The sequence below is a fragment of the Myxine glutinosa genome, chromosome 4 (genome assembly GCF_964187855.1).
Source record: "Myxine glutinosa chromosome 4, kmMyxGlut1.1, whole genome shotgun sequence".
Taxonomy (NCBI): Eukaryota; Metazoa; Chordata; class Myxini; order Myxiniformes; family Myxinidae; genus Myxine; species Myxine glutinosa.
Genome location: NC_136264.1, coordinates 111,656,930 through 111,673,957, shown reverse-complemented (window position 1 = coordinate 111,673,957; position 17,028 = coordinate 111,656,930). Strand labels below are relative to the sequence as shown.

At 42.7% G+C, this 17,028-nt stretch overlaps 1 protein-coding gene across 2 annotated transcripts in view; it reads right to left on the bottom strand.

Moving 5' to 3' along the window:
• LOC137425085 (growth/differentiation factor 10) overlaps window positions 1–17,028 on the bottom strand; it is a 59,933-nt gene that overhangs the window by 24,223 nt on the left and 18,682 nt on the right. Inside the window, exon 2 of one of the 2 annotated variants that reach the window (XM_068113116.2) lies at window positions 7,499–7,588. The exons of the other annotated variant lie outside the window; for it this stretch is intronic. Within the exon in view, the coding sequence (XP_067969217.1) occupies window positions 7,499–7,588 (90 nt within the window). The remainder of the gene's footprint in view (window positions 1–7,498; window positions 7,589–17,028) is intronic. 2 annotated transcript variants of the gene reach the window in all.

The window sequence follows — 17,028 nt, the reverse complement described above, 5'->3', positions numbered from 1 at the left end:
TGGCACCAGCTCGCTCCCCTCCTGCTGCGAGTTCCATTTACCAAACAATAGGGGGGTGCTCCAGCCTGGGGCTGTGACCAGGTGGATAAGAGATTACCATGTTCGTGCACATTCCTGACACTCATTTACGAAATCGTCTATCTGCTTCGTTACTAGTCCCAATCAATGAGTTACATTTCCACACCAGGAAGAGGAACGACAGACGTGCTCTTTATTGTGAGGCAGTTGCAGGAGAAGTACATGGAGAAGAGGAAGAAGTTGTTTCTTGGGTTTGTTGATCTGGAGAAAGCATTCGATCGGGTTCCATGCAAAGTATTGCAATGGGCATTGAGGAAGTTAGGAGTGAAGGAATGGTTGATCAGAGTAGTGATGGCAATGTACAAAAGAGCGTGCACAGCTGTAAGGATGAAGGATGGGAACATTGGTGAGTTTGAGGTGAAGGTGGGAGTGCATCAGGGGTCGGCACTCAGTCCACTACTATTTGTAGCTGTGATGGAGGTGCTGGCTCAGAACGTAAAGGAGGGTTTACCGTGGGAGTTGTTGTATGCAGATGATCTGGTGTTGATTGCGGAAAGTATGGATGGACTGAAGGAAAAGATGAACAAGTAGAAGGAATGTATGGAGACAAAAGGTCTGAAGGTGAATATCGGAGAGACAAAGGTGATGGCAAGTGGTAAAGCATGTGGTGAGGTGGAAAGAACTGGGAAGTGGCCATGTGCTGTGTGCAGGAAGGGAGTCGGAGTGAACTCCATTCAATGTGCAATGTGCGCTGAGTAGGTTCATCAAAAATGCAGTGGTCTGAGAGGGTCATTAACCAGTGTGGCAGCTACATTCCAATGTAAGGTGTGCACAGAGGGAGCTGCAGATGGAGGAAATGTTGAGTTGGATCTTGGAGACAGCGTGAAGCTGGAAGGTGTGAAAACATTTTGCTACCTCGGAGACATGCTGAATGGAGAAGGTGGATCAGACTCGGCAACGGTTGCTCGAGTGAAATGTGCATGGAAGAAGTTTCGGGAACTGAGTGGCGTGCTGACGAGGAGGGGAGTGTCGTTGAAGCTAAAGGGAAAGGTGTATGCTGCATGTGTGAGAATTGTTATGATTTATGGGAGCGAGACATGGGTAATGAACGTAGTGCAGCAACGAAGGCTGGAAAGGGTGGAAATGCGAATGGTTCAGTGGATGTGTGGAGTATCATTGAGAGAGAGGAAGACAAATGATGAATTGCGAAAGATCATGGGAATAGAGCCTGTGATTGATGCTGTGAAGAGCAACAGGTTGAGATGGTTTGGTCATGTGTTGAGGAAGGATGAAAGTGACTGGTTGAGAAGAGTGATGGAAATGAATGTAAAAGGAAGTAGAAGACGGGGAAGACCGAGAAAGACCTGGCTAAAGATGGTGGAAGAAGAAATGCGGGCAAGGGGGTTAACAAGGAGAGATGCAGAAAATAGGGCAAAATGGAGAAGATTGTCATGGGGACCGCAAGGCTAACCCCCACTCTAGCAGGGAAAATGGCCTTAAAATGCATGTTGTTGTTGTTGTTGTTGTTGTCTTACACGAGCCTCGACCTTGTATACAAAAAAAGAAGAAGTGCTGCAGCCTGTTCCACCAGAAACTGATGACGTCATTGGTGGACATTAATTGACATATGTCTACGTCCACACAACCATTTTCTGAATTAGACCGTCAATATTATTAACTATCTCTTGTTATTGGAATAAAAGCAAACTAGGAGAGGAGACCATTGTTCTTTATGTTTGAACAATTGTATTACCTTCGCCACCAAAGGTGGATGGAGGTTATGTTATCACCCCTGTCTGTCCGTTTGTCTGTCCGTTTGTCTGTCCGTTTGTCTGTCCGTTTGTGAACAAGATATCTCAAATATTTGTGGACGGATTCGGACGAAATTTGGCAGAGAGGTAGGTAGCGTTGTGCCAAGGAAGGACGAAATTATTGGATTTTGGTGAAGATCCGGATCTGGCCTGTATAATTTTTTAAGTGATTCTTCACCATTGGGAGTTCGGGCCAAAAACTATACATAGAAGGATATCTCAAAAAGTTGTGGACGGATTTGGACGAAACATTGTGGACAGGTTGTGGGAGTGACAACTGAGAATCGATTCGATTTTGGTGAAGATCTGAATATTGATTCGGATATGAGAATGATTTTATTTTTCATGTGATTCTTCACCATTTTGAGATGAGGCCAAAAACGATACACAGCAGGATATCTCAAAAAGTTATGGACTGATTTGGATAAAACTTGGTGGACAGGTTGTGTGTATGACAAGGAAGAATCGATTCAATTTTGGTGAAGATTCGGATCTGGATCCGGCTAATATAATTTTTAAAGTTTGTTACACGTGATTCTTCACGTGAATCTTCTTCACGTGAATTCTTCTTCTTCAAGATCTTCACGTGAATGGTGATTCTTCACCATTGAGTGATGTGGCCAACCTGGCGGAGGTTTGCGCTCTACCGAGTGCCGTTCTCGTATTATACTGTAGATACTTCCTTAAGGTTTTTACAAAAATTGTTGGATGACAAAAACTTTGTAGAAGAAAAAGTGGCATTCTTCACAGGGAGCAACAATTTTTTTTTATCCTCCCAATTATACCACAGTGCAAATCAAAAGTGCCAATCGAAATGACATTTTGACATCATTGAAAATTCATCACAATCATCTGAATAACAAGAGTTACGCCTCGGTCCCACGTCGGTGAAGTGATGTGAGTTGACAAAGTGTAAGACGCAAGGCGGCCATCTTGGATTTTGACGTGGCGACCCAATTTTCAATAGCGTTCTTCCTTATGCGTAGATACACCAGATTAGAAGTTAGTAGTTCGTTTATTTTTCAAGATATTTCACTCACAAGGTTCAGACATATATATGGTGGCGGCCATCTTGGATTTTGACGTGGCGACCCAATTTTCAATAGGTTTCTTCCTTATGCCTCAATACACCCACACACCAGATTAGAAGTTGGTACTTCGCTTATTTTTCAAGATATTCATCTCACAGGGTTCAGACATACATGGCGGCGGCCATCTTGGATTTGGACGTGGCGATCCAATTTTCAATAGCGTTCTTCCTTATGCCTCGATACACCCACACACCAGATTAGAAGTTAGTAGTTCATTTATTTTTCAAGATATTCAGCTCACAAGGTTCAGACATATATATGGTGGCGGCCATCTTGTATTTTGACGTGGCGACCCAATTTTCAATAGCGTTCTTCCATATGCCTCAATACACCCACACACCGGATTAGAAGTTAGTCGTTCATTTACTTTTCAAGATATCGCGCTCACAAGGTTTAGATATGGTGACAGCCATCTTGTATTTTTACGTGGCGACCTAATTTTCAATAGGGTTCTTCCATATGCCTAGATACATCCACACACCCAATTAGAATTCGGTCCTTCGCTTACTTTTATAAAGATATTGCAGTGCACGTACGCACGGATGCACACACGGACGGAGGGGAAAACCATAGTCCCCCTTTCGCTCCGCGGTGCGATGGGGGACAATAATTGTTACCCCACACACGCAAAGCGAAATGCGAGGTTAAGCAATTGGTTCATGTCCGTCCGTCCGTCCGTCCGTCCGCCCGTTCGTCCACCTTATCAGTTGATGATCGTCGGTGTATGATCAAGGAACCACCTATTTAAATTCAATGTTGTGTTTTAAACATGAATAGGTAGACAAGTTTCTTGTTTTTCCATACATTGGCTCTGAATTTAACCCGATCTTGCATTCGCAGAGTGGAGTGAGTTTTTTTTTTTTTTTTTTTTTTTTTTTTTTTACCCTATCTGCCTGGCAGTCAAAGAAAATTGAAAGTCATTCCAAACAGTAAACTTACTGTTTTTAAGTACGTTATAAAGGAAACAAAAACTAGGCATGAAAAACCAATGTAACGCATTAGGTAGGTAGGGTGATGTAATATACACTGGGTAAAAACGGCGTTAAAACTAGGAATTAATTTATTTATACACCTTGTAACTTATTTAAACCTTCATTTGAATTGAATTATATACCTAAACACCGTATAACACAAATACCTTCATCGTACATATAAGAGCCATGATATATATCAATACATAGCATGAGAGTGCGTACCATGTGAGAGGGTACTGTGGTAGGGTGAAGAAGAGGCCGCCGATATGTACAATGTCGATTGATTCGTTCCATTGAGATCAATAAAGTCTTCATTTTCTAAACTGCGACTCAACATTGTCTTATTACAGTTCGATTTGCTTATGTGCCGATAAACAGCTGAACACAAGTGTATAAAGGTGGTTTATAAGAGTGCTTCAGTAGCACTAAACTTCTGGATTTTTTTTAATAAACGATTTTTTGAAATCATTTTTAAAATTAAAATTCAATTGATATATGTGGGGAAATTACACACACAGACCGGAAATCGAACCCAGGTGTTCTGGAAAACCTTACCAGTGCTCTGCCATCTGAGCTACCTGGGCAACCCTGACTGGGTATGCATATCAATTTAATTATTTAATCCTGTTCATTAATCTAAACGCTTCACTACGCCCCCAGTGGTGTTTATAATAGAGGACATAGATTTGTCCCCCCCATTGGAGGAACACCATGTCGTGTTCAGGCCGTTGGTGCTCCTCTGGTTGGCAGCGAGTGTCGCGGAAGCATTGACGGAAAGAGAGTGCAATCATATGTGTGGGAAAATTGCATGCTCAATCAGGGTTGCCGAGATAGCTCAGATGGGAGAGCACTGGTACAATTTCCCAGAGGACCTAGGTTTCATTCCTGGTCTGGGTGTGTCATTTTCGCACACACAGTCACGTGAAAAAGTAAGTACACCCCATTACATGTAAAGTTTTGACCTTTTCAACATATTTCAACATACAGCTATTTGATCTTCATCTATCTATAATTCCAGTAATCTCTGTGTGTTTGTTTGTTTGTACGTTTGTTTGTTTGTCTGTGACCGCTGTTTCTCGACAACCACGGGTCCGATATACTTTAAACTTGCCAGGTATATTGCTGGGGACCCTAGGATGTGCCTTTTCAAGGTTTGAAATTAATCGGACAAGTACTTACCGAGCTATGGCGATTTAGCCGTTCGCCGTTCGCTTTGGCGTTGCGAATGGACCAAACCATTGCATGTAAATAGAGGGGGGGGTTCTGTGGTCGTTGCGAATGGACCAAACCATTCATGTAAATAGAGGGGGGGGGGGGTTCTGTGGTCGTTACTGCCACGTGGTTTCAAAGTTTTTTTTTGTTGTTGTTGTTTGCACGCATGTTTTTTTGCACCCACGTACGGGCACGCCCTAGGATGTTTACACACACACACCCCTACACAAATTTTTTTTTTTTTTTTTTTTTGGCAAGGAACGGGCACCCACGTACGGGCACGTCCTAGCTTATATATAGTACGGGCATGCCCTAGTCTATCTATAATTCCAGTAATCTCTGTGTGTTTGTTTGTTTGTACGTTTGTCTGTGACCGCTGTTTCTCGACAACCACGGGTCCGATATACTTTAAACTTGCCAGGTATATTGCTGGGGACCCGAGGATGTGCCTTTTCAAGGTTTCATATTAATCGGACAATTACTTACCGAGCTATGTCCAAAAAACGATTCAACCAATCAGAGAGCAGCGAGCTATCGCGTGTGCCGAACGTGGCGAACACACTCTGCCTCGGATGGCACATTTGAGAGCGTATTCATTTATTTCACGTTTGCAAACTATGTTGCCGCTATGTTGGCGTTAAACTATGTTTTAAAACTAATAAAAACCATTTCATCTAAATAGAGGGGGGGGGGGGGGATTGTCACTGTACTCGCAAGCCGTTCGCCGTTCGCTTTGGCGTTGCGAATGAACCAACACATTTCATGAACCAAACCATTTCATGTAAAGCGTTCGCCGTTCGCTTTGGCGTTGCGAATGGACCAAAACATTTCATGAACCAAACCATTTCATGTAAATAGAGGGGGGGATATAATTTTAGATATAGATATAGTACGGGCATGCCCTAGTTTCAACAATATTGATAGATAAAGGTGATATAATATAACAAATATCATGAAACATTTACATTACACTTACAAACACTTTGGCGAAAACCAAAGACAGCATTTGACCACAAGAACCTGATACCAACTGTAAAGCATGGTGGTGGAAATATTATGGTTTGGGGCAGCTTTGCTGCGTCAGGGCCTGGGCAGCTCACCATCATAGAATCCACTATGAATTCTTCATTGTACCAGAGGGTGCTTGAGGATAATGTGAGGCCATCTGTCGGGAAGTTGAAGCTCAACCGAGGGTGGACCTTGCAACATGACAATGACCCTAAACATACCAGTAAATCCACCAAGGAATGGCTGAAAAGAAAGAAATGGAGGGTTCTGGAATGGCCAAGTCAAAGCCCGGATCGAAATCCCATCGAGATGTTGTGGGGGGATTTGAAACGAGCTGTGCATGCAAGAAACCCCTTAAACATCGCACAGCTGAAAGAATTCTGCATGGAGGAGTGGGCAAAAATTTCTCCCAGTCGATGTCAGAGACTGGTAGACAGTTATAAGAAACGCCGACTTGAGGTTGTTTCTGCCAAAGGGGGAAATACCACCTATTAGAGCCAAGGGTGTACTTACTTTTTCCACATACGAAATTTGCATTTATGTTTATTTAAATTATACAATGGACTACAAAATGTAAATGTTTCATGATATTTGTTATGTGATATCACCTTTATCTCTCAATATTGTTGAAATGAAGATCAAATAGCTGTATGTTGAAATATGTTGAAAAAGTCAAAACTTTACATGGGGTGTACTTACTTTTTCACGTGACTGTAAATCAATTTAATTATTTCATCCTGTTCATTAATGTAAAAATTTAAATTGAAGTATATACTTGAACACTAGTGCGTGGAGTATCGTGCCTTATGAACTCTCCAGTTACTTGTGTGACACAGCATAAGAAATTGTGATGGCCTTCCAGGTTTGTTTCTTACCCCCAGTATATCACATAAATAGCGGAACTCAAGAACTGTCATTACATTGCTGCAGAAGTAGGTCAACATCATCATCATCATCATCATCATCATGATAAGGCAACCACATACTGTCATAAATGTCTCAACTGATATTACTACTACTACTACTACTTTTACTACAATTTATACGACAAAGAGGGAACGGTCTGTTTATTCACTTACTCCTCCAGATTTTTGCTGATCTCGACCAAACTTGGCATTTTAATTCAGCGTTCATAACAAAGGGTCAACGCTTCAAGTTCATGAAAATAGCTCATGTTCATGAAAGGGTACAAAGAGGATATAATGTGCAGCTGTAGAAACAGTCTGTGAGTGGCAAATTGATTGAACAACAATACTGTTACCCCCTCTGGGCAGGTGCTCCTGCCTCGCACCTTGCTCGGCTTCACACTGGTGAAACCAAAGCTTTCAGAATCATTGGAATCTTCCACGAGAAAGCTAACTCCGACGGCCTTTCACTCACTCACCGCAGACAGTTTGGTGGTCTTTCTGTCTTCTACCGACTCCTCTCCGGCCTAGCACACCATGCTCTGTCTGTGCTGTCCCCCAAAATATTCCTGCAGGACACACAAGATCTGCCAGCAACCCTCTTCTGGTGAAACTTACAAAATCAAGACTCTCTGCTCACCTTCACTCTTTCATTCCTCTTTTCTCCCGCCTCTGGAACAAACTCCCTCACTCTCTTCAATCCCACTCCTCCGTCCAGGTCTTTAAAACAGCTGTTCACCACCATCTCTTATCTTCCCCCATCCAAAACCTTGATCTTTTCTACCCCCGTTAATTCACCCCAGATCCACTTTTTTGAAATACCAACTTCTTTCCTGGAAGTCCTAGCAGCGTCCATGTGTTTTATACCTCTCCCACCCCCCCCCCCCACCTCCTTCCCATGCCTCCTCCCCCCAAGCCCTCTCCCTCCCAAAGATCTCCTGATGTCCCTGTTCTCTACTGTTGTACTTGTGTGCTTCCCCCTCTCTCCCCATCTTGTCTCCTGCTCCCTTTATTATATGTTTTATGTGTCCGTTTTTTGTGTGATTAATGTTAGCTCTTACACGAGCCTCGATCTTGTATTAAAAAAAAAAACCCACAACAACAACGTCGACTTGAAGAAAGGTGTCATTGGAGTGTGAAAGGCAAAAGACTGAATATCTGAAGTGCGCAACCCCCAAAAAGGCTAGGTTTTGGATGCCATATTTAGACGGGGCGCCATATTTAGTGAACCACTATTTTAAAGAATGGCCGATAGGTTAGTGCAGAGATAGTACATTTGTATTTTAGTTGCCAAGCTCGATTGACCACGTGACCAAATACTGTCTGATTAGTGTTTCACATGCAGGACGTTGCATCACAAAGTGCGCCGTTCCTACATTGTACGTTAACCTGGGTGTCCCATCTGCAAGGATTAAGCGGTGTATGTTGAATGCCACGGTGTCTTCCACCAAGAGTTGGCGAATTTGGGCCGGCACTATGGCCAAATTCGAAATTTTACCCTGAATACTATTGGGAAGGCAAAGGCAAACTACCCAGAGTCATCCTTGCTGCAGATTGCACCCTTTGTCCTTATTCCATGCCCATATACTGTGGCATACAGGTACCTCTGCTATTACCGGCAATAATAATAATAATAATAATAATAATTACAAAATTCACATTACACCTAATTTGTTTTCCCGACTGAACTGTTTGTCCTGGATTCGACACTTGGCTGAATCAAATATGACTAACATTACTGAACGGGGCAGTGACAGCAGCAGGGTACTGCATTGTGGAGTATGCTGTCTTCCATCAAACTATTATGTCAGCTGTTTCATGTGCAATTTGGACATAAAATATGACATTGTATCTTTTGAAAGAACTGAGCATTGAAATACAAAACTTGCCTAATTTCAACTTCATCCCATGTTCCATTTTCCTAAATTTATACTATCCTGGTCATATGAGTTGTAGAGTTGACATCTTTACCTGTTTATGGTGATCAATACTTTACAACTTTTGCAGCAGCTCACACAGATAATTATTAGATCGGGGTGACGATGATGATGATGATGACAATGATACTATTACCATTATTTATTTATTGGCGATACCTCTTCAATAAAAATCTATTTCACTTTCATAAAATGTTGCTGCTCTCTCTCTCTCTGTTGTTGTAATTGTGTGCTTCCCTCTCTCTCCCCATCTTGTCTCCCGCTCCCTTTATTGTATGTTTTGTGTGTCCGTTTTTTTTTTGTGATTGATGGCGACTTGTTTATACAGGACTCTTACATGAGCCTCGATCTTGTATACAAAAAAAAGAAAAAAAAAAAAAAAAAGACGTGACAAGAAGAGACGTAAGAATGAAAATTCCCAAAATATTCTTTACTTGCTCAAATGATGTTACGATCAGTCATGTTGAATACGAATCTGGATTGTACAGAACATTCCACCATAATTATGTTTCTATGGTAACCTGTGACACAAATGCATCTGAGGATAATGATGTATTGTTATCAGATCAGTCATTCCAAAGTTTTAGTCCGTACATAATTAAAAGGAAGACCAAATACTGCATTGGAGTCACCGGAAGGAACCGGAAGAAGTAAAGAGCAAAGATGGACTCATCAGGAGGAACCTGAATAGGATACTCCACAACCCTCAAACCCATCCAGGCACAGCTGAGTGAACATTCCAGAAAAATTTCTGCAAGGATTCACCTCTCCTGAGACAGATAAAGAAAGAGAAATAACAAGTAAAAGAAATAAAAGAAAAAGCACGAATTTGAATGAATGATCGTTTTAAGGCCATTTTCCCCACTAGAGCGGGGGTTAGCCTTGCGGGCCCCATGACAATCATGGTTCCCTGTTTCAGGCAATGTTTTTTTTTATGGCCGGATGCCCTTCCTGACGCCAACCCTGTCACCTCTTACGATGCGCAGGGATACGGTGTACCTATTCTAAGCCAGGGTACACACCAGGATCATTCATCCCAGCAAGCTGGTACTCAATTTGCCGACCTCGGAAGGATGACAGGCTGAGTCAACCCCCCTGGTGTTAATTTAGCGATCGACCGGGATTTGAACCCAGGATCTTAGGATCCCAAGCCGTTACCCTAACCGCTAAGCCAACACCAGGCTAATGAATAAAGAGAAATATGAAAAAGTAGAAATAAATTTGAAAGGAACAAAAAACAAGGATGTTGTCCTTGTGATGATGACCCGGATGATGACCCGTGGGAAGAACCCGGATAGATAGATTTCAGCAGTGCTTTCCCAGGCTCAAACAAAGCAACAGGTAAAATATTTATACAAACTTTGGTGCTCTACTAGACAGATGACTAACTAAATTAGTTATTCAATTCACTGTTTGTTTGTTTTGGATATTAATGCTACTTTTAGGATTACATTGGAATTTTGGAAGCTGGTAATACTCACTCCCTCCAGAAGCAATACATGTTGTCAATATCTCTCCCTATGGCAAGGGTCAGTGGTTAAACCACTTGCACGATTACATGTGCACAGGCAAAAATCGTATGTTGTCTCCCCACTTTCATGGTGACAAGGAGGGATTATTTTGTACCCAAGACCTGACCATGGCTACATATGACATATGCAAAATATGGTGGAGATCAGCCAAGCCGTATTCTATTCAATAAGGGTCAGAATACCCACATACAGATAATTGGCAGATTTTAGTATGATTACATTTAGAATTTTGGAGATTATTGTTACCTTTGGAGATTAATCAACTGCAATCTTCAGTAAAATGAGATCAACATTTATCTGCAATTTCTTCTTCTTCTTCTTTCGTTTGCAGCACAAGGCACTGCTGTACCACTGATGCAATTCCTTCTGTGGGTTAAGACAGGAATTTTCGATTTGTCCAGGATGTTGGCGATAGCTAGCGTACTCTCCACAAAGGACACCATGAGATATTTAACGTCCACCAACTAATGTCAGCAGACCCTGGACACTACTTCTTCAATGACAGCAATTATTCCCCACCTTTTTTGTGGGGTCGGCCAGGGAATGTTTTTGGCCAAATTATTTCACAAACTGGCCTGGAAGTTCACGTGAAGATGGTTCAGGCAGAAATTTGTAACTTGATCAGGGTGCCAGAAATAACTCACCTTTTTACGAAAGACACCACGGAATCTTTAACGTCGACCAACTCATGCTGGCAGACAGGACGCAGATTTACATCCATCCGATGGACGGCACACTTTGTGATGCAACACCCAGCTGCCTGAGCAGCACCAATCTGACAGTTTATAGTCGGGTTGGGAATCAAACTCAGACTGGAACATTCAATGGTTGCTGCACTACCTTTGAACCTACTATCCTGTCGGACTTGCAGGCACACTGAAAATATTCCAAATTCCTTCTCCTACAGCTACAGGGTGTATTGCATCTACAGTACAGCTGTGCTCCGAGATATGATGCAATCAGTAGCCAGGTGCTGTATACGAATAAACTTTACAACATGGTGAAGGGTTTAGCAGACGTTTATGTCGTGAATACAACGTTCAGTTATAAACAAATAAAGTGGTAATGTGTTGATATGCTATGTGCTAGATGGTGATTTCCATGTGTTAACGTTTTAAAGAAAACATTTTTCTAAACACTTCCTAAACACTTCCTAAACATTTCCTAAACATTTCCTAAACACAAAATGTCCAATAATATTTAAAAGGTAAAAAAAATTATGCTGAGAAATTGTTTGCGTTTGAAGGCGAAACTCACAACATTGGAGCGTTTACTTTTTCTTTTTTCCGTTTTTAAATCCTTTTGAAGGGTTTATTTTTAGAACAACTGTGTTCGGAGGATTGTGGGAGTGAAGAGCGTGGATAGAATGAGGATGGATGAACTGAGGGAGAAGATTGGTGTGCAGATGAGCTTAACGGGGAGATTGGTGAAATGCCGGCTGTGATGGGCTGGACATTCAGTGCTGATGGGAGAAGAGAGAGTGGAAAAAGAGAGCGGATAGGTTGAGGGAACAAGGCAGGTGGAAAAGAGGAAGACCGCGGTTGAGATGGGAGGATGCGTGAAGAGGGAAATCAGTAAGGTGGCGGTGGTGCGGTGGTTGGAGGGTGGAGAGAGGAGAGAGTTGGCTGAGGACAGTAAGAAGTGGAGGAGTATTATGGTCAAGGCAGGGCAGGAGTTTGGTGCCAATGGACTTCACCCTTTATAAAGGAAAGAGGACAACAACAACTACCATGTACAGAACAATACCGGCAACAAAGATGTTTATCAGACGTGTTTTACATCAAATGCCAAAATACAAATAAATGGACTTTGTCTTGCGCATCTTGTTGCAAAATTGTGTTTAATCATTGTCTATGTGGTTTACAGTTGAAAAATAATATTTTCAGAGTTGTTTCAAGGTGAGATGTAAAAGGAATAAAATGCATGTTATTTATGAGATGTAATTGTTTTTACCATTATTACTTTAAATAAACGAGGACACCATGAATGACATTTCAATGAAAGTTGGATAAACCAATATGCAGCAGTAAATATACTATTATCCCTATTCTGTTCTATTCCAAATCCTATTCCTTATCCCATCCTCCAACAGGCTAGTTCAGGCCAGAATTCCAGCAAAGGACATATATCTCCTTAGACTCATGCTTAGGGGCGGTTGGCATACTCACCAAGCTTGCCAAGTGTGGGTTGGTGAGAGTGAACAGCCATGGGAATCGAACCATTAGAGAAAGAAACAATTAGTGTGTGTGTGTGTGTGTGTGTGTGTGCGTGCGTGCGTGTGTGTGTGTGTGAGTGTGTGTGTGTGTGCGTGCGTGTGTTGTACTGGTGTTATCTCCATATGCGGGTTTTAGAAGGTGGAATAGAGTCTTGAAGTATCCACCTCCATGTGCATGTGCAATGTGCATGTGTGTGTGTGTGTATATACATATATATATATATATATATATATATATATATATATACAGACTTGGCATTTAATATGGAATTTTTTTTTTCTTGACTTGGGTTTACTTTCTGAACTCAGTATATCAATCTGGTGAGTTTATTTTACCCTTCGGTGATCTCTTTGTTGAAAGAACCATGTCACTGATTGTCTTTCGCAGCAAGAAGTCAATAACAGGATTATATCACAGGTGGCTGGACAAAATGTAAGGACAGGTACATTTGACGATTGGCTTCACAATCGGGTATATAAGGGTTGTTGCGTTCTGTATTAGTGGAAAACAACTACTGCACGTCGACAAAAGTTATTGCCGCTTCCTCTGGAGATGGTCCGTCAACTTGACAATGCTGTTTGTCATGGAGTGGTGGCTTTACGAAATTCTGGCATGAAACAGCGTGCTATTGCTCGGCAGTATGGCATCACTCAAGGTCAGGTGTCAAAGATCCTGAAACGAAATGCTCCGAGGGGTGTCCCTACTCAAATACCGAGGCCAGGACATCCACGCAGAACCACAAGGAGAGATGATCGCCAGATGCACCGGTTAGTCTGCAATGGCCGTACCAAGTCAGCTAATCGGCTTAGGGCTGAGTGGCAGCAACTGACAAATGTGCCTGTATCCAGAAGGCTAGTCAACCAACGACTGGTTCAAGCAGGCTATCGTGCCAGGCGTCCCTTGAGAAAGCCAAGCCTGACCAGACAACACAGCCAGCTCCGATTGCAGTGGGCCAGAGAGCACCGTCAATGGCAGCCAGGACACTGGAATCACGTGACCTTCAGTGACGAGTCTAGATTTCTGGCCTATCGTCAAGATGGCCGCGTCCGAGTGCGCAGACAAGTGCATGAAGCCCACAACGAAGATTGTATAGTGCCAAGAGTCCAGGCTGGAGGTGGTGGGGTGACCGTTTGGGCTGCTTTTCATGCAGGGGGCAAAACTGACCTGGTTGTTCTGAATGAAAACCTGAACCAGTTCAAGTACAGGGTCATTCTGGAAGAAACATTGCTTCCATTTGCTCGTGCAGCCTTTCGAGGAAACTTTGTCTTCCAAGATGACAATGCACGGCCTCATCATGCTCGCATGATCCAACACTTTCTTGCTGACCGTGGTGTAGAGCATATGGAGTGGCCTGCCATGTCCCCAGATATGAATCCGATAGAGAACTTGTGGGCAGAATTAACGCGTCAAATCGACAACTTGGACCAGCAGCCTACCTCTGTGCGTGAATTGCAGCAGACTATTGTCACTGCATGGTAAGCGATTCCTGTCCAAACCTTGGCAAATCCCATGAACAGCATGCCTCAACGTGTACGTGCTCTCCTGAATGCTCGTGGGGGTTACACGGAGTACTGAACTGTAATTTTACTGTCCGTAATCCCAGTCATAATTTCGCTTTTGTTTCTGTTGAAATTTTTTTTGGCTAATGTGCAAAATAAAGAGATACTTCTGGAAAACGTACAGAAGTTTAACACAGTACTGTCCGTGAATTGAGTTCGATATCAGTTTACATCACTTTCAAGGATCAATGTATTTGCTTCGAAATGTCAAATGTGGTTTTTGTTTCTTCCAAAGGTCACTAACAAAATCTATAATAATTTCAACATAATTCCAATGAACTTTTGGTTCTAAGTCATCTTGAAACGTAAGTTCTCCCCCACAAAAAAAAAATTCCATATTAAATGCCAAGTCTGTATATGTATATATATATATATATATATATATATATATATATATATATATATATATATATATATACACACACACACACACACACACACACACACACACACACACACACACACACACACACACACACACACACACACACACACACACACACACACACACACGGTTGTCAAAGGGGGCCAAGTGGTAAGAGGTGGAAAGAGGAGGGGGTGGAAAGCAAGATTGCTGTCAGATGCTTGTGATTGGCAAGTGGTGGCAGACCTAAAGCCACAATTGGTATTCCCAGAGGAAATCTGTGTGACAAGGTTGCAGCCTGACATTGTCATCTGGTCAGGTGCAACAAGACAGGTCATCTTCGGGGAATTGTCGGTACCTTGGGAAAAGAACATGGAGGAGGTGCACGAGAGGAAGAGAGGAAAGTACAGTGAGCTGGAGGCAGAGTGTCGGGAGAAGGGTTTGCGAGTTTCTTGTCAGCCATTTGAGGTGGGGTGTAGAGGGTATATTGGCAATTCCTTTTCTGCATTTCTTGCTTGGCTTGGAGGGTGTGGGACAGAAAGATGTAGGATGTGTGAAAGAGTGGCCTAGGTTGCTTTGAAAGGCTCACTTTGGATATGGAGGTAGTTTTTGGAGGCACATCGATCAGTGTCGGTTGAGGTTGTGGGTGGTGGTTCATTTCAGCCTAAAGGGGTAGTGACTGAGTGTGGAAGAGAAATGGAGACATGTGTGTGTGTGTGTGTGTGTGTGTGTGTGTGTGTGTGTGTTGCAGGAGTGGGTGTGGTTTTGCCTGAATGCGTTTTTGTTTGAGTGGTGCATGTTGTAAGGTGATCGGTTGGGTTCTTTTTTCTTTTTTTTTGGTGTGTGAGTGAGTGGGTGTGGGGCTGTTGATTCTGGGAGTGGAGGCCGTTTTGTTGTTGGTCTTTGTTCTCACTGGCTGGGGGTGGGGGTATGTACGCATCCAGCTGTAGCTGCTGCATGTGGATGTGCATGTGCCCCTGCTGGCCCACTTTCGCTGACGGTATCGAGGTTGATGGACCAAAACGGGATGATGCTGAGGACCCCGACTGAGGACCCGGTCAGTGAGGCACACTTGTGACCAGGTGTGTTTTGAAATTATATATATATATATATATATATATATATATATATATATATATATATATATATATATATGCTAGTGAGGTACCCGTGCTATGCACCGGCAGGCAGCCAAAAGCAAACAAACAATGCGGAAACGGTGAATGCTAAACCATGGAATCAATAAATTCCACATTTCTGTGCCACCTTCAGTCGAACGTCAGGCATTGACAGCAGGTTCGTGAAGGACTTTCACAAAAACGTACCCGTCCGAATGGTTCTCCACCCAGTCAATGGCGAATCTGCATATGGCGAATTCGTGAATGTCACGGTTAGAAAGTAGAAACCCTCACGTAATTTCCTCATTCATATTTAAACTCAATATCTCTATTTTCATTCCAAACAGCATCATTCCAATCATTAAATGGGGGTAGAGGCACTGTTGTCTCGAAGCAGACTAGTTTAACCCCTCTCAGCCCTTTTTGTTCTGTGAAGAGACAACTTTTTACATTTGTCTTGTTTCAATCCACGGGGCTGGTTGTTCTGCTTTTGTTTTCTTTGTGTAGCCCCCACCTCGAGTGGCCTTCTAGCTTAGTGGTGGGCAATATCCTATTAAAAAAACAAAAACATTCATACTATAACAAAATGCTGTGATAAATCACGATCGTATTGACATATTATCAAACCAGCCCATTGTCGTCATCTGTTGTACTTCTGGATTCGCGGCAGGTTCGTATCGAGTCAATTTCAAAATCAAAATTTTATTGAGGAATTTATGAAACCTACTATCTACCTGACAACATCCGCTGGGATCCCAAAACGTTCCACAGAAGGCTTGGCCAGGCTAGCCACAAAACTGCGGGAGTAGTTTGGGGACGGATGGACAGACATTCCTGTTTTATAATATACCAGCCGAAAGCACCCGGCATTGCCCGGGTTCTTTTTTAATGCATTTACTAATATAATTCAGCTTTTACTCGCGGCCATAGAAGATTGACTACTATAATTTAGCTAAGCTTTTAATTGCGAAAGGGGCCAGGCCAGCCGAAGCGGCCTCGCCACCTAGCCTATAATCTTCCCGGGGCCCGTCCCGACATTTTTGATTCTTTTTGAATGAATTTACTACCATAATTCAGCTTTTACTCACAGCCGAAGGAGATTGACTACTATAATTCAGCTCAGCTTTTAATTGCGAAATGGGCCCAGTCCGGCCAAGGTGGGCCTCGACCAGTCTCGCCACCTAGCCTAAAACCTTCCCGGGGACCGTTCCGACATTTTTTGTATTAGAGGTTTCATCCTATCTTTCAGCGTTCAGGAGATTAGCTTGCGCAGACAAACAAAC